The 18,966-nt window shown below is 33.7% G+C and overlaps 1 protein-coding gene across 1 annotated transcript in view; it reads left to right on the top strand.

Annotated features, from left to right (window-relative positions):
* Positions 1 to 18,966, top strand: part of LOC115889250 — a 76,112-nt gene that overhangs the window by 44,411 nt on the left and 12,735 nt on the right. Inside the window, exon 5 of the mRNA XM_030909195.1 lies at positions 885 to 1,087. Coding sequence (XP_030765055.1) covers positions 885 to 1,087 — 203 coding nt within the window. The remainder of the gene's footprint in view (positions 1 to 884; positions 1,088 to 18,966) is intronic.

Below are 18,966 nucleotides of genomic sequence, written 5' to 3'. Positions count from 1 at the left end.
TAGACCGTTTAATTCCAATTAAAAGTTATCTCTTGATATTTTGACCAGTTCGGCCACCTTGGTGAGATATACGCAATTTTATTAATCAAAGTTAATAAAATTATAATAAAAATAAAATTAATAAATTATATATTTTACCTAATTTATTATTAAATATTATTACTGTTAAATTATATTACTGTTATATAAATATTATTACTATTAGTCCAACATACAGCAATTTTCTAATAAAAAAATAATGTTATTTAAGATAATTACAAAAAAAACTATTTTTAAAAAGTTTTAACATCCTGTAACTCTAAAACTATGCATTTCCATACCCATGTTTATTGGAACTTTTTTTTCATATTTTTTGATGAGGAATCAGAGTACATATTTAAAACTTTTGCAAGTTAATGATACTAAATTTTTTTAGAAGTTTAATAAAATTGCGTTTATCTCATTAAGGAAGCCGAAATGGACAAAATATCAAGAGACAACTTTTAATCGGCATTAAACGGCTTACACTATTTCGCTAAAAAGAGAAAAAAAGTCAGTGGCGTACATGCTTTTTTTAGAAAAAATATTCCCTAGAAACCGCTATGCATGGCCCTGGTGAATATGTTGACACTTCTTTAGAATTAAAATATGTCGCATTTATATAGTAACTTTTACTTTCAAAATTTCATTCGAATCGCTAAAAGTACTTGGAAGAAAATTATAATAAATCGAAAAAATGTTAAGACTTTAACACCCTGTAGCTACGAAAGAAAGCAGAATCGGACCTATGATCAACAACAAATCTTTTTTATTTATTTTAATCACGAGAACTGGCACATATTTTTTGAAACACCCTGTATTATTATTATTATAATGCTAAATTATTTAATTTCTACATCCTGTAGGTTTGATCGCTCTGTTGAGAAGGAACTGAAGAAACATAAGGAAAATGCTTTAGGTGCAATGCTAAACTTGGCCCCGCCTCCACCTTTGGATTCTGATACACTTCCGGAGTTAAATATATCTAGAGGGACATTGGAAAGACTTGCTGAAGCTACCGCTAGCCAAATGGAGGTTTGCTTTCAGTTGAGAAGAGAACCTGACACTGGTTAGTTACTATAAATATTTTTATACAGGGTGAGTCTTAAATAAGTGCAAATATTTTCAAGGGTGGTATATTTCGACCCCAGGAGCACGTCTATGAGTTATTTTCGCAAAAAATGATGTTGAAAATCGTGCATTTTTTTTAAATTTCCCTGTATATTTTTCGAAAACTTTTTAGAACTGCCTATTCACCGCAAATTTTCCCACGGAATAATTTCTTAATCTCTGATATTACCATAGGTACAGCTTTACTCTATGGTTAAGGTACTAAAAGCCGGTAGCTCTCAAGTTTTTTACAAAAAAAAATATATTTTTTTTTAATTTTCAAACTTACATAACTCGGCTATTTTGGACTTATTTGAAAAATGGCAAAGAGAAAATATGTTTCTTTTATCGAGATATACCAGTCCTGAAAATATTTGCACTTATTTAAGACTCACCCAGTATATGTATCTTTTATTTTACATGTATAAATGTTTTTTTAATAAAATATTTATTAATTACATTTGTTTGGACTTACATAACATACTGGGTGGTGCATCCAGGGTCGCGCCGACCCCAGGCGGCGCGGTGCGGCGCCTGTGTGCGACATCTATGAAGCGCCTTTTTTTGTCGTCATGATTCGCCATGACTATTTTTTATTTTTCAAATTTTGACGGGGATTTATTACGTATGTAATATTTAAAAAAAAAGCCATTTCCCCTCTGTTCCCTTTTCTGTTTGCGAAATTAATCTTAATAGTTTTGCAATTGCTTTAAAACTGCCTCCTCTATAAATACTGTTAAATTTGTTAACCTTTCCTGGCTTATTGTTGAGCTCAGATATTTTTTTAAAAGTTTTAATTTCATAATTTAAGACATAATTTCTTCTTTTCACGCAAAATCAACTTTAATATTCAATGCATCATTTGCTGAAAGTTTCCAGTTCTTAATCGCTATGGATCTTGGTCATCACTCATAAAAAATTAAACTCGTCGATGTGATTTTCAACAAAATAAATCTTTCGTCTACGGAGGATAAAGCTTGATCCAATTTTATGTATTGGAAACTACATTAATTTTAATTTTCGGATCATCGGTAGTGGGGCCTACGTGTTAATAATCAAACCTCTTTGACGTTTTACGACGTCTTAAGGTTGTGGATCTGGAAGTTTCAAATTCAGCATCGACATCTAATTTTTCTGCAATTTTCATTTATAAAATTTGTCAAAATATTTGTCGGTTCTAATTTCTATCAAAAACTTCTTTAATTTTGCGAAAGCATTTAGTACATATTACAACTGCATATTTTTTCTGTTAGACATTTAGCGTCATATTTTTTTGGTTTGGTTTGGTTCGATTGACCATCTTGTTTCGGATAATGGTTTTAAGATTTATTATTTATACAGGGTGACGCACCTCATTCGCCCCGGTTGATTATACGAAAACGGAAAGATGTAGAAACAAAATATTTTATGGGTATATATGGGGAGGTAATGTGCACAATTTAAAATTATTTTGAAATGTACAGGGTGTTTCAGAACTAAGATCCATACCAAAGTTATATTTTTTTATGGAACACCCGGTATTTTATTTCATTTTTGGATTCTTGGGCCCAAAAAAAGGTATTTATTATAAGGGTTAAATATGTTTAAAATCTTTGGTTTTTGAAGATATTTAAATTTGCATGCTACAATATAATAGATTATTAACGTCATGTACATTACTTTTCAGAATTAGTTCTTGTGCTGAGTTTAAAGGTAGAGAAATAATCTTTACAGAAAAATGTCATTCCTTCCTTAAATGTATACAGGGGTATCAAAAATTGCTGGTCTATTTTAAATATTTATTTTACATAAAAACTTCATTATTTCAAATGCAACACTATGTATTTTTTTAAATAATTTGAAGCAGATTTAAATGCTCTTTCAAACTATATTAGGGTTTCCTATACCTATCTGGCTCAGATTTTGAATAAAAAGCGATTTTTAAATAAACTTGTAATCAAGATGGCTAGTGTTGTCATGGCAAGTTTCTAGTGACAGTAGCAATTTTCAAAATCAAAATTAGTTTATGGACTTATTTAAATTTATACCAGTTTACTTTTATTTAATTTACCTACAATAGCAAAATAAAAACACTAAATCACCACAATACACCAAAACACTCTTACTTTTACACTGGACGCGCGTTTCATCAGCAGCGTAGCATCATCAGCAGATGATTATAAACTAAAGTACAATCTACAAGTTGAACGTTTATATACTCGCTCAGTGGGCCCCGAGTGGGCGTGGCAAAATCTAGCCAACCGAGTCAGAGCCAACTGAGCGTAACAGTTAGATTTCCGCTACTAGAGTAGTAGGAACAAAGAACTTGAAGGAATTGGACCGTTGACTCTGTTCATACTATCTTTACATTTATTAATTCTGATGCTTTCATATGCATCTAATTGTCTGTAATTTGAGACTTGTTTAATTAATTTTAAATTATTAAGATCTATACAATGTTCATTATCAACAATATGTTCGGCAACGCAAGATTTATCCGGTCTACCATATCTTATTGAGCTAAATGTTCTTTAAATCTAGTTAATATTGATCTTCTAGTTTGCCCAACATATTTCTGATTACAATCTTTACACGAAATTTCATAAATACCCGACCTTTCCAGTGGAGGTGTTTTATCTTTTGGATTACCTAATAATTGTTGTAATTTATTCTTAGCACTAAAACAAGTTTATAATTGACATTCTTAAAAATTCCTTTTAGACCACGGGATAACTCTCTATGAAACGGTATCGAAAAATATTTAGACGTATCTTTCTCCACTTGAAAAGTCGAATTTTCAGAAATCATTAACCTATACCTACGTTTTCTAATTAATTTATCAACTAGTGAAGGCGAATATCCATTACACTCAGCTACATTCCTAATGTAATCTCTTTCTATTTCATATCTTTCGTTGGAAAGTGGGAAACTAAGTAATCTATGAACTAAGAAATTTAAACTAGCCATTTTATGTTCAACACTATGATGTGATTCATTAGGAATATATCTGCGTGTGGTCGTATTTTTCCTATAGATATCAAATTCCAGGCAATTATTAGTATTTCTAATAACTAATACATCTTCAATAACTAAACATCTTACAATTTCTGAAAATTCGACTTTTCAAGTGGAGAAAGATACGTCTAAATATTTTTCGATACCGTTTGATAGAGAGTTATCCGTGGTCTAAAAGGAATTTTTAAGAATGTCAATTATAAACTTGTGTATAGTGCTAATAATAAATTACAACAATTATTAGGTAACCCAAAAGATAAAACACCTCCATTGGAAAGGTCGGGTATTTATGAAATTTCTTGTAAAGATTGTAATCAGAAATATGTAACAAGTCTCAAATTACAGACAATTAGATGCATATGAAAGCATCAGAATTAATAAATGTAAAGATAGTATGAACAGAGTCAACGGTCCAATTCCTTCAAGTTCTTTGTTCCTACTACTCTAGTGGCGGAAATATAACTGTTACGCTCAGTTGGCTCTGAGTCGGTTGGCTAGATTTTGCCACGCCCACTCGGGGCCCACTGAGCGAGTATATAAACGCTCAACTTGTAGATTGTACTTTAGTTTATAATCATCTGCTGATGATGCTAACATGGTTAGCGAAACGCGCGTCCAGTGTAAAAGTAAAAGTGTTCTGGTGTATTGTGGTGATTTAGTGTTTTTATTTTGCTGTGTAACACCAAAGGTTCCAACCCTCAACTGTAATTTACCTACAATAGTTTAATAAATAATATTTCTTAAATATGTGTTTATTATTCTATCAAGAAAAACGAAGAAGTAGTATTTGAATTATTTTACGATGACTTGTAGATACATGGATTTTCTATAAAAGAGCCAATTACGGCAAATTCACTTTCTTCACTTCCAACGACAGGTTTGTGCCTAATAGGTTTTTTTATAAACCACACTACCAGGCGAAATAGGACAAGAAGTTTTTCAAAGAAACTCTTATCAGGAAGATTCCTATTTGGATATCTTTGAGCATAAGCCCTTTGAGGACAAGAAGCAATTTTCCTCACAAAATAATATCACTAGTAACATATCTCTATTCGTTCCGCCAGCAGATACTGCTCTATTTTTCTTGATAAAATAATGAATACTTGCTTATTAAATTATTGTAGGTAAATTTAAGTAAACTGTTATAAATTATGAATAATAATGTCCATAAGCTAATGTCGACTTTGAAAATAGTTACTAACTGTCACTAGAAAATTGCCATGGCGACATCAGCCATCTTGATTAAAATTTTATTTAAAAATCGCTTTTTATTCAAAATCTGTGCTAGATAGGTATAGGAAACCCTAATATAGTTTGAAACAGCATTTGAATCTGCTTCGATTTATTTAAAAAAATACAGGGTATTATATTTGAAATAACAAAGTTTTTATATAAAATATGTCCTTAAAATAGATCAGCAACTTTTGATAGCCCTGTGTAAATTTAAGGAACCAATACCATTTTTCAGTAAAGTTTATTTTTCTACCTTTAAACTCAGCTTAATAATTAATTCTGAAAAGTAATGTACAGGGTGTTAATAGTCTATTCTATTGAAGCATGCAAATTTAAATATCTTTAAATATCTCAAAAACTAAAGATTTTAAACATATTTAACCCGTATAATAAATGCTTTTTTTGGGCCCAAAAATCCAAAAATTAAATAAAATACCGGGTGTTCCATAAGAAAAAATATAACTTTGGTATGGATCTTAGTTCTGAAACACCCTGTATATTTCAAAATAATTTTAAATTGTGCACATTGTCTCCCCACATATACCCCTAAAATATTTTGTTTCTACATCTTTCCGTTTTCGTATAATCAACCGAGGCGAATGAGGTGCGCCACCCTGTATAATTATGATACATTTTTTAATAAACTCCATCTTTTGGTAGAGGATGAAAACTATTTATATATTTCTTACATAATACAAAAAATCCAGTCGTGTAATTGGTACTTGATGTTGGTAGCGTCGTTTATTATTAATTTTAAAATATGGCTAGCGCACGGAGGAAATTTAAAAAGCGCGGTGATTTAAATCCAGCAATTTATTTTGAAGACCATTGTTTATACCGCGAATATTTAATCCATTATCAAAACGTTTTTGGCCCTTTAAATTTTTTATATCGAAATTAATGTTGTGTAGTTCTTTTTTCTAGTTTCTGTATTAAAATTGACAAATCTTATAATGATGCGAATGTATTCTACGTGTTTCTTAGATTTTAGTAGTTAGTTTTGAATTTTTGTATTAAAAATAGTCAATTAAATTCAACAAGTTGGAATCATGGGAAAACGCAAATTTTGTACTGTCCAGATATTGGTGCCTCTGTAAATTTTACAGTTAAGTTGTAATCATAGATTTAGGAAGAACAGATATCATATTTTGCATTTTAACCCGATCAAACAATGGGAGGTTGACTACGTTATTACTATCTACTTAGTTTGATTTGCAGAAAAGGTGACTTTAAAACCTTCACCGGATATCAATAAATCTCAATTTCTTAATTAAATTAATAGTTTATTTTTAAAGAAGCATGAGTAATAATATGTTATTTACCAGAGGATATATGCGTTACTATTAAAGGACATGTTTACTGTTTAATGTGCTGAAACGTCTAGAACTATTGGCAACGTCACTGCTAGTGTTCCAGAATGAAACGAGCCATCCGTCCCACCACCCCTCGCGACGGCCCTCGGTCCGTTATAGCGTACTACGTTTAGCTTACAGTGTGTTTGAAGTCGGAATCAAGTCCGAAGTGAACTTTTCAGCGTTTTCACAGTAGTTTTTGTTTTTGTTTAACGCACTTTTGAATCTGCGAATTTTCAATATAGTCCAACAGTGTCAAGTGTGTGGAAAAATAAGCTCAAATTACCCGAATTTGTCTTTTCACAGGTTCATTTTATATTTCCGCCGTAATGTACATAGGCGTCCCACAAGGGAGCCTCTCACAATTAAAATAATTTCTAATTAATAAAATTATATGTGTTGAATTTTGATCTATCAAAACAAGAACGTAGTAGCCGCTAATTGAATTATAATTCGTCTCAATTACTACCTAACTGTTGTATAAACGTTGCCTTTGAAACTTTATTATAAGCCAGAAACTGACATTTTTTTTTTCTTAAAATTGCGTCATATTTTGGTCATTATATACGATAAAAAATAACAAAATAAAACACTAAATCACCGCAATACACCAAAACACTTTTGCTTTTACACTGGACTCTAAAAAAACAGTTTATAATCATCTGCTGATGATGCTAACATGGTTAGCGAAACGCGCGTCCAGTGTAAAAGTAAAAGTGTTTTGGTGTATTGTGGTGATTTAGTGTTTTATTTTGCTGGGTAACACCAAAGGTTCCAACCCTCAACTGTAATTATATACGATATTCTAAAGGAATTTTGCTCAACAAATAAACAAAGGTGTTTACCCGACCTTTTTTACATTTTACTGCTTTATTATATCTGCCCTTTCGGCCTTGTTTAGACAATTTTTTACCACCTCTTCCTAGAGTTATTTGTACGGTGTGTTTACCTTTTTTTAGAATGGGACAAACTGTAAATAATTTTTAGGCTACTAGTTTTATACATATACACTATATACAGAGAGAATTTAATGGCAAATCTACAACTTTAGTTTGAAAATATGTTCCGGCCACCTATGCTTACAAAAATGTCTAAAATGTGCTTTACCATTGCCTCCATATTCTGAAAAAAAAATTGAAAGAAAAGTCACCAACCACAAACCTAATATAGAATTGTTTCGGAAGCCTGAGTCACCCTGTAAATATTCAAAAGTAACTGAAAGTTTATATAGAAGTAACTGAAAGTTTAAATTGAAAATCGACGTTGGAGCGATTTTCGAAAACTACCTACAAACGTTTCAACCTAAGTATATATGGGATATTAATTATATTAGACCTTATAACAAAACTCATCTGACGAAAAAGTGTTAATGTAGTATATTAATATGGAGTAAAAATTTTACTAATTACTTTACTTTTACTTTACTAATTAAATTCGTTCCAAAAAACGATACGCCACTGGCAACTAGAACAATCCAATGCGCCTAGTTGCCGGGGTTGGAAATTTTAGACTTCTCTGTCTCTTCTGTCCTTGTTTGACACATTGGAATATTTGATCACTACCAACGAGTATTTACTAATGAGATGTTCGGTCTATCTTTATAATGTCTTTGGTTGTAATAGTCTAAGATCCGGCTGCATCCTTATTACGCTCATGGTATTTTTAATGAAAACCTAGTTTTTTTCGTATATTTATGAATAGGAGAATACCCTCTTCACAGGGTGCCTATCAAAAACTTGCCGCAAATAGAGGTTGCCACGGTTCAACGATTTTTTTTCTACGAGCCCGGCAACAGTGCGTCGGACATCTGTAATTCATGTAGTAAAAAAACTTAGAATTTTTGTATAAGTGCCAAACTAAAGTATATACTAGGATGTATTTTAGGAAAATATTTTATTTTTTATTCATACAACTTCTACAGGGTGGCTCAAAAAAGTGTGAGTGGATCGGAATTACTTTTTAAGTGGAACATAAAAATACTTGTATATTAGCCTCTCATTAGCCCTGTATATTATTGCATTTTTGGCTTCCTTTCTGATCACTTTACCTAATCCTAAGATATTATTAACTATGTTTGGATAGTTTCATGGATATTAATATATAAAAAAAGAAGTGTTTTCAGCCTTTTTAAAAAAAAATATTAAAAATACAAGAAATGTTCTGAAATCAAAACTTTACTAAATATTTACTATTGTTGGTCTGTAAGTACAGATGTACTTTGCTATAAATATTGTAATCTTAAACTATACAGAGTGTTCAAAATTCTATGCCAAGCTTTCTAAAATATAAAATAATTTTTCTCCGTTTTATTTTAAATTGTAACCTTGTATTTTATTTCTTTTTTAGATGGAGGATTAAAAAAATGAATATTTTTCAAATTTAAAGTACTAAATTTTAACGGTTTCAAATATTCGCGTTTTAATTACATATGGCTCTTTCAACGATAATATGCCAGATTGATATTGACACAAATGGATTTTGAAATACCTATTTTAAATATAAAAATTTGTTGTATGTTTATTTGTTAATTCTCCATCTAACAAAGGAATACTATATAGGGTGTTCCATTGCCATTCTGAAACTATCGAGACATATTTAATAATATCTTAAGAGTATGTAAAGTGACCAGAGAGTAAGCCAAAAATGCAATAATATACAACGCTAATGAGGGGCTAATATAGAAGTATTTTTATGTTCCATTTAAAAAAAGTCATCCCGTTCCACTCACGCTTTTTTGAGCCACCCTATATACTTTAGTTTGGTACTACTTAATTCTTAATTTTTTTATTATAGGAGCTACAGATGCCCGACGCACTGTTGCCGGGCTCGTAGGAAAAACTTTGAACCGTGACAACCCCTATTTGTGGCAAGTTTTTGATAGGCACCCTGTAAAAAGTGTATACAGGGTGCTACACATTCGACGTACGAGCATTAGTATCTCGGAAACCATAATAGATACGAAGATGGTTAAATTGGGGCAAAGTTGCCTCCTTGGCATATTCACCAAGATGCAATCAAAAAAGTTTTAAAAATTTCAAGGATTGCTGAGTTTTTTGGAAAAAACGGATTTTTTTGAAAATCAATTTTATTTTTTCCTGTCGTTACTTTTTAGAAAATCAAAAAACTAATTGCCCATTCTCATTACCACTTTATTAGGGCTATCTGATGGTATTTTTAGATTTTCAAATTACATTTTCAAATTGATAATTTGTGAGATACAGAGGCCAACTTAATTTTTTTAAATACGGACTTGCATTTTTTATTTCAAGTTTTGAAAGACTTCGGTCTCCTGAGTACAATGATATGCCACACTTGATACTTTTTTTGTTTGGGATACCTTAAAAACATTATTTAATTGTTATTTAAAATAATTTCAAGTCCGACTCTGGTTTTTTAATTTATTTATATAATAATAGCTCCCGTATATAGCGTTTAACGCCTTGGGAGTAGCAAGGTACAGCGTGCTATACTAGAGCCGTTCGGTATACAAGGAAGGTAATGTGGCTAGCACTACGCTTCAACCGCCTATTATTACCTCAGGATTGTGAATCCCAAGTACTCATTTAAGGCTGGGTCAACCTAGTTACCCAAACTATTTTTATTTTAATAAAAATCGTCGGCTGGTGAAATGCCGGGTGTGGGTATCGAACCCACACCTTGAGATTGGTAGACGAGAGCCTGTACCTCTACGCCACCGGGCACCTTGCAAATTTTTAATTTATTTAATCTGGTTATATTCAGCACAACAATATTGATCAGTGCTAATTAACATTGAATAAGGAAAATCACGCCAATTGAAAGATTCAAATAATTAATATCCGTCAGCAATTTAAAGATATCTGTTATTTTAACTTTTTTTATTGTGAATTAGTTCGTAGTTATTATAAATAAATCAACTTCTACAAACTAGTTTGTAATGCTCTGCATGTTCGAAAGGGTTACCACTAGTGATGAAACGGATAGTTGTTTGGCCGGATACCGGATATCCGGTGAGCTGAGAGGCCGGATGGCCGAATATCCAGCAACCGGATATCCGGCCATCGCGATCGGTTCAATTCGGGTGGTTTCGCCCAAGATCCATTATATCGACCGCAGACATTATGCGTGGCGTGGCAGTTGTCCATTGTGTTTAGCAAAATTAGTTACTGCTGCGTATTAAAAAATCAATTGTAACATGTCATCAGTGAAAAAAAGATCTCCAATATGGCAATATTTCGACATTAGTAGTGAAAATAATAAGTTTGCTGATTGCTTTGAAGCTGAATGTTATTCGGGAATCTCACGACACGTTCTGGGATTGTTTCAGTGAAATTGCAGATGAAAATAATAGTCAATGTCGCGATCAAGAGAAAAACCCAATTGCAAGCGAGATCGACTACTACTTGAAAACAGTTCGAATTGATCACAGCCGGGACCCTTAGCCCACGGCCACACAGAAAGCGTTTTTAGCGTTTTGCGTTTTTTGCGTCTCAAGCGCTTTTTGCTATTTTATCGTTTTAAGCGCTTTTGTCGATTTGTGCCCATTAAAAACACGCAAAAGACGCGGCAGGTCTGCAATTTCTATCAAGATGTCATTTAGTAACGTCGCGCGTCGCAAGCTCGTGAATTCCCGGCCCGTCCAACAATCAATCCTGTGAGAAAGAGATAGGCGAGATCGGCGCCGTTAGCGTTGAACAGACGAAGATAAAAGATGTTAGGATTGAATTGTGGACGGGCCGGGGAATACATACATACATACATACATACAGCCGTTACTCGCTGACGAGTATTCGACACACATAAAGAAAATGGTCACGCAAGGCGTTTTCTTTCATGAGCTTTTCTGTGACTGAAAAGCCCGATACGTGATGTTATCTGCCTACCGCACTCCGGACATTCAAAAATCTCATTGCTTTGTTGCCTCTCTACTTTTTGGTTGCCGCTGTTAACTGAGTTTTACAACCCTTCTCCATTGAGTTCTATTGTGAGCTGCTTTTTTCCCACCTCATTCTGCATGTTAATTCCCTTTAAATTTTCGTGGAAAATGTCCTTGTATCTTTTCAGTTGTCCACCTGGCCTCCTCTTACCGTCCACAAGCTCACCGTAAAGCAGAGAGATTTTGGTATGCGGTTTTCTTGCATTCTGCATACGTGACCAGCCCATCTTAAGCGGGGATTTTGTGACCATGACTTCAATACTATCGCAGTTAGATTTTTCAAGGACCGATACGTTTGAGACATGATGGAACCACCGGACTCTTAAGAGTTGTCTAAGGTGTCTCTGTTGCAACTTGTTCAATGCGTTCATGTGTCGGCGGTAAGGCACCCAGGTTTCGCTCCCATATATCATGGTGGGGATTATAATTGCTCGGTATACTGCAAGTTTTGTTTTTGTACTCAAGTCATGATTGTAGAAAACCCTGTCTTTTAATTTCCAGAATGCTCTTGAGGCGCTACTAATCCTGTGCTGAATTTCAGAGTCAATATTGGCCTTTTCCGAAATCAAACTGCCAAGGTAATTGAATTCCGCCACATATTCGAATAGTTCTTCTCCGATTTTTATAGCATTGTTGTGGATCTTCCGGGGAGTGCACATGATTTTAGTTTTGCCGATGTTCAGCTTAAGGCCCAAAGCCTCGTATGCCCAGGTATATGTGTTCAACATTTCTTGTAATTGTTGTACCGTGTTTGCAACTAGAGCGCAGTCGTCAGCGTATTGAAGTTCTGTGATAAATTTTGTACGTGTTTTTGCCCTGAGTCTTTTTATGTTGAACAGACCGCCGTCATATCTGTATCTAATGCCCAATCCTCTCTCCTGCAGTTTGCTGTCCACTATAATGGAGAGCGCTGCCATGAATATGTTGAATAGGAGAGGCGCTAAGACACATCCCTGCCTAACTCCTGTATTTGTTAGGAATGGGTCGCTCAGTGATCCATGATGTGACACTCTTGACTTGTTGTTGTTATGGAGGCTTTACACACTGTAAGAAATTTGTTGGGTACACCGAACTTTTCCATAATTGCCCAAAGCGCATCTCTGTTCACAGAGTCGAAGGCTTTGTTTAGATCGATGAATGCAACATAAAAAGTTTAGACTGCTGCTCTTTTACTTTTCCTGTAGTTGACGGATGGAAAATATGGAATCGACGGTGCCGCGGTTGGTACGAAAACCCGTTTGCGATTCTGGAAGAATTTTTTCTATATGTGGGTGCAGGCGGTTTGACATTATTTTTGCAAGAATTTTTCCGCCGATAGCCAATAGCGAAATTCCCCGGTAATTTCCGCAGTCTGATGCACTTCCTTTGTTCTTAAATATATTCACTATATTCGCATTGCGAAAATCCTGAGGTACCTCTCCGCTTTCCCATACGACATCAAAGAGAGCCTTAAGATGACCAATAAGTTCTTTACTTGCACACTTATAGATTTCCGCCGGAATATCGTCACAGCCAGCTGATTTGTTGTTTTTAAGCTGTTTTATGGAGGTTCTATTTCTTGTTCTGTTATTGGGATGTCTAATACATCGAGGCTGTTATACTGAGGTATTGTGTTTAATGCTTCCATATTGGGGTTGTTTTCTTGGTTAAGGATATGGGTGTAATGTTCTTTCCAGCGATTTCTAATTTGTTCTTCCTCTTTTTAGAGTTCGCCATTTTGAGCCATGATTGGGCAGCTTACCTTCTTAGTTGGGCCGTATACTTCTTTACAGCCTCTCGAAGAATTTACGATAATCGTGATGCGTGGCGTACTCTTGAATCTGTTTCGCTTTTTGTGACCACCAGTTATCCTTTACTTGGCGCAGTTCTCTTCGAAGCGTGTTGTTGGCTGCTTTAAAGTTGTCTACCAGTCTTGGATTATGTGGATTTGCAGTGACGGCTTGATATGCTCTATGCTTTTGTTCCAACAAAGCCTGTATATGCGGTTGATTTTCGTCAAACCAGTCTGGTTGTTTCTTTTTGTTCGACTTTCCCAGTACTGCTTCGCTGGTTTTATGAATCGCATCCCTTAATTGTGTCCAGCCTTGTTCAGCTTCCAATACTGAGATTGAAGTTATCGGTGGAAGTGATTCTTTGATGGCTTCCCGGAGGGCGTCGGCGGTATTGTTGTTTTCTAGACCCCGTACGTTCAATCTGGTCATGTTGTTTTGCTTTTTACAGCGTGATGTTTGGGTTTAACTGGATTTTCATTTTTGAAATTAAAAGTAAGTTGTGGTCAGTGCCGCATTCGGCAACTACCTAGCTTTTTTGTGAGCCTAACATCTTTTAGATGCGTCCTTCGAACGATTATGTGGTCCAATTGATGCCAGTGGCCTGATCTAGGATGTTTCCAGGTACCTTTAAACTTGTCCTTCAACATGAACCACGTATTGGTGATGCAAAGATTATACTCTGCGCATGTTGTTAATAAGCGTTCACCATTGCTATTTGCGTTTCCCATTCCATGTTTTCCCAATACGTCAGGCCATATTTCCTGTTGTTTGCCTACACGGGCATTAAAGTCACCTAGCAAGATGATTCGTTCGTGCTTTGGAATTCGTTGAAGGGCATTTTGTAAAAGCTTGGTAAAATTTATCCTTATCTTCAATTTTGGCGTCAAGGGTGGGAGCGTAGGCACTAATGATGTTGACGTAAGTTTTGTCTGATATGGGGTACCTTAGGTCATAAGACGTTCGAGACACCAATAGGTACTTCTGTTAACTTGGTGGCGATTTCGTTTTTGATCGCAATGCCTACACCATGAATTCCTCCTGTGTGTTGCGGGATGACCTTTCCAAAAGAAGGTGTAATGCTCCTCAGTGAGACTACCTTCATCTGCAAAGCGTGTTTCGCTTAGAGCGGCAACATCTATATTTAATCGGTGGAGTTCCTGTGAGACCAGTGCTGTTCTTCTCTGGTCGATTTGAATTTATCTTGTCCAGTAGAGTGCAGACGTTCCACGCCGCGAACGTGAAACATTGATGTTTTTGTTTCTCCGATGATACGCTCGAGTAAGCACCCCCTCCCGGAGATCCGATTGAGGGGGTATTTTTACCTCCGGACGATAATTTTGTCCCACTCGAATGTTCCATCATTGCTGTGTGTAAAGCTGCGAAAAGGTTTAACTGTGGCGGTTACGCTGTCGCACAGTTTTGGCTGCAACTGTAGCACGGGATGGCTATGGCACAGTGAGGACTGCGACGATAGTTCCCTTGTGCTACGTTCTCGGCCGGCTAGGTGTATTTTATTACTCCTTTTCCCCAGAAGATGGTAGGTCTGAGGGTTGTATAAGGTTATACCGCCTATACTCGGACGTCAGAGCCTCGTTTGTGTAAACAGGGTGCACCACGTGAAGGTGAGGTTGACTTTTGGGTAAGCTAGGCTATATGTATCGCTTCAATACCCCTTGCACCCCGCCGGGGAATATATTCGGAGACAAACACAATCTACTGCTAGTGCCAGTGGTGTGTGTAAAAATAATAATTATTATTTGCCATTTATTTTACGAATTTTAGTTTATATGTGTATAGTTTTTTATGTGGTAGTGTTGTGGTTAGTACTTGTTATAATTATAGTATAATATAATAAATAATATAATTATATAATATAATATATTATATTTATATACTTATAATATATAATTATAATATAATATAAATATTTCTAGTTGCTAATGCAATTTTAGGACATGATTTATGAAACATTTTGGAGTGAAACTTCTTTACGCGCGCTGGGAGTAAACATTCAAGGCCGTGACCTACGATCTAGCGAGACGGCTCTGACTCACGAGCTAGTTGTAACGAAACGTGTTAACGGCTTAGAAATTCGTAGTGACGCGACGTGTATCTATTTGTGAGCAGTCCACGTGTTTATCAAAAATATTGATATTTTAATACAAATTTTGTAAAAGTGAATCAAATTATTACGTGTAAAAACCATTTGTAACACGTAAAAAACTATTTTTATTATTTTACGCGAATAAAACTGTTATATGTAAAAAACTATTTTTTACGCGTATAAAACTATTTGTTACTGGTCGAAAACTATTTTTTATGCGTATAAAACTATTTGTTACGTATAAAAATCTATTTGTTACACGTAAAAAACTATTTTTTTACGCGTCAAAAACTTATTGTTTCTGCTAAAAAAACTTTTTTACGCGTATAAAACTATTTTTTACGTGTAAAAAACTATTTGTTATACGTAAAAAACTATTTTTTTACGCGCCAAAAACTTATTGTTAATGGTAAAAAAAATTTACGCAAAAAAAATATTTTTTACGTGTAAAAAACCATTTGTTACACGTAAAAAACTATTTTTTTACGCGTCAAAAACTTATTGTTTCTGGTAAAAAAATATTTTACGCAAAAAAAATATTTTTTACGTGTAAAAAACTATTTGTTAAACGTAAAAAACAATTCTTATACGCGTCAAAAACTTATCGTTTCTGGTAAAAAAACTTTTTTTACGCGTAAATTAACTTATTGAATGTCAAAGTCACCTTTTCTTTAAAAACTACTTTTATTTTTGAATGAATTACATTTAAGTTTTATTTAATTATATAAAATCTAAAAAATTGGCATCTGTTTTAAAAACTAACTAGCTTGAAGAGCTCGTGCGACAGAGTGTGTAAAAAATAGAATCTGTACTTGGAAAAATGCTAGTCTATTGTTGTCTATTCAGCATATATACACACACACACAACAGCGTAACTCCTCCCTTCTCAGAGACAGCTATACTGATTGAGGGGGTAGCTGGATATTTCTTGAAGGTGGTGGTTGAACGTCACGTCGACATCTGGGGAACTTCTTATATATCAGGTAGATGCAAAGGATGAAAATTACCAGGTACAAAAAGTAGTGTCCACAGGCTTGGATATTTCCTGACTTCGTCAAATACCAGGTGTGGTTGATTTTCAATTAGTTGATTTTTCAATGTGTGGAGATTGTCGAGTCTTATTTCAGATATTTGGCTTGTTAAATGTAGAGTCGGTAGGATCTTATCATCTTCAGTAACATAGTCGTTGAATAAAATCAAATGATTGGTAGTATTAATTATTTTCCTTTCATTGATTATTAATAAATCGTTCACTAAGGTCTCACAACCAGGTGGTATTTCAAAGATATATGTACCTTGAAATTTAGCTCTCTCTTCTTGTTTGAAACATTTCAAGTGTGCTTGAACTTCATAAGGGAGTACAACGAGCCATTGGTTTGTATTGTCTAGTTGATTGACAATAGGCTGTGTGTTATTTTTAGTTCGACTTGCTTACAGTTTTTATTGTTTTTTTTGATTGCAATAATTGAACTGAACATGGACTGTTGTAGCTGACTTCTTTAAGAGGGGTGTCGCAGATGTAATAACTATCCATTGCTTCTTTGCAAAGTTCATTTTCGAATGCATAGTGCAATTGACCTTTATCAAGTATTTATTAACAGGTAAAATTGCCTTGAAGAGACTCTTATAATATATAGGTATAGAAAATAAATGAAAATAAGTGAAACTCATCTGAAATGTTATAGGAAAATGAAGTAAATATGTTATTTTATTATTTAAAATAAAACATTCTAATTCAATAATATTTTCATAATACAATATATTATCGATCTTAACAGGCAAAGGCATAAGATTTTCACCTACTTGAGCCTGTATGTTTTTAACTCAATAAAGAGATCATCTGTTTTTATTATACTTGGATGCATTATTTTTAATTTGGAAAAAAGTTAATGAATTTTCGATATCTTGTAAAATAGAATCGATGGTTTCATACATAATGATTAATTGATTTAATGTATCTTTTATAAAGTGAGAATTCTGAGAATAAGTTGTTGAGTTTATTATCAAAGCAATTTTGATCTATTTTGCCTTGCAAAATCTTTTCATTTTGAGTTATTTGTTGTATTCGTTAAATTAAATTTATCAATTACACCTATAGATAGATAATTTTGCTTTCGAATATTTTCCTCTAAACTGTTTTTGGTTTTTCTGTAAATTTTGAATTAGTTTTTCATAACGTTCGCCATCTGAAGCGTCTAAATTTCCAGTTACTGCTTTAAAACTGAGCCTACAACATTCACTAGCCCTCTTTTTTTGTTCTGTTTTGAATGTGGAATAATTTCTGATATTTTGTTTTCGACTCTCTTTTGCAAAAAATTGTAATGCTTTTACATAATGTACAGAATCTTTCTTATACTCTCTATGTTTGTTTACTAACTCGACAATAGAAATTGTATTTATATAAAGTTTATTTGTTTCTTGTATTATTGCAGGTGTAAGTCATTAAAATGTATGAGAGTAAAGTATACTGTTTAACTTTTTGCATTCCCTAATTTGATTGGTAGAAGTCCGACATTATCGTTGACTTTCCTCACATTTATTTTCTGCTGAACCTCGTATGCAGAGGTGATTACTTGAAAACATAATACAACTATTTTATAATGGTCATATTAGCCTAGGTTAAGAATTTTACTAATCAAAGCTATATCGGTATTTAAGTGGGCGTTTAACATTACCCATGTGTACCTTTTCTTGACTTTCAGTAGATACTATTTTCTTGCAGGGTTGGTACTTACAATTTTGGTAGGGTTAGAGAACTTATTGGCTAATTTTTTGACGTACGTGCTTTTTAATATAAACCTTTTGATTTGGTTCCTAATATATCAGGTCATCACGCGATTCATTAATTTTACCGATTATTTTTGTTTTATTTGCTATTAGATCTTCATTAATTTTTGAATAAAGAAGTTTGGCTTTTTCTTTATGTTCCGAAACGTAATTAGTTAATAACAGCTGATCAATGTCCAAGTTAAATGGATCATTTGAAGAGATATGACCACTAATAACGTCAACAGGTTTTAACTTAGTAACAGAGTGAATTGAATTATTGTAAGCCAAAATAGCGTATTTCATTCTTTGATGTATCGGTGTTTTATTAAAATTTTGGTTGTTTAATAATCGAATGTGTTCTGATAAGGTTGAGTGTAATCGCTCTATAAGACCATTAGATTGTGGATGGTTCGGCGAGCAAAAGTGTATATTAATTTTATGAAGTTGTAAAAGTTCTGTTACTACTGTGTTCTTGAATTCGGTACCATTGTCAACAATTATCTTAGACGGAATACCGTGATGAGAGAAAAATGTTATTAAGTTGTCAACAATTTCCGTGCCGACCATAGATTTTAACATGTACGCTTGCGCATATTTAGAAAAACTATCTATTATAGTTAGAAATTTAGTCTGTTCTAGTGTATAGGTGTCTAAATGGATTATTTCGAAAGGTCTAACTGCAGTGGGAGTAATATTCAT

This window comes from Sitophilus oryzae, unplaced genomic scaffold (genome assembly GCF_002938485.1).
Source record: "Sitophilus oryzae breed Bouriz unplaced genomic scaffold, Soryzae_2.0 scaffold_812_pilon_pilon, whole genome shotgun sequence".
Classification (NCBI taxonomy): Eukaryota; Metazoa; Arthropoda; class Insecta; order Coleoptera; family Curculionidae; genus Sitophilus; species Sitophilus oryzae.
The sequence above is the reverse complement of the archived record's forward strand: the minus strand, read 5'-3'. Positions and strand labels throughout refer to the sequence as shown.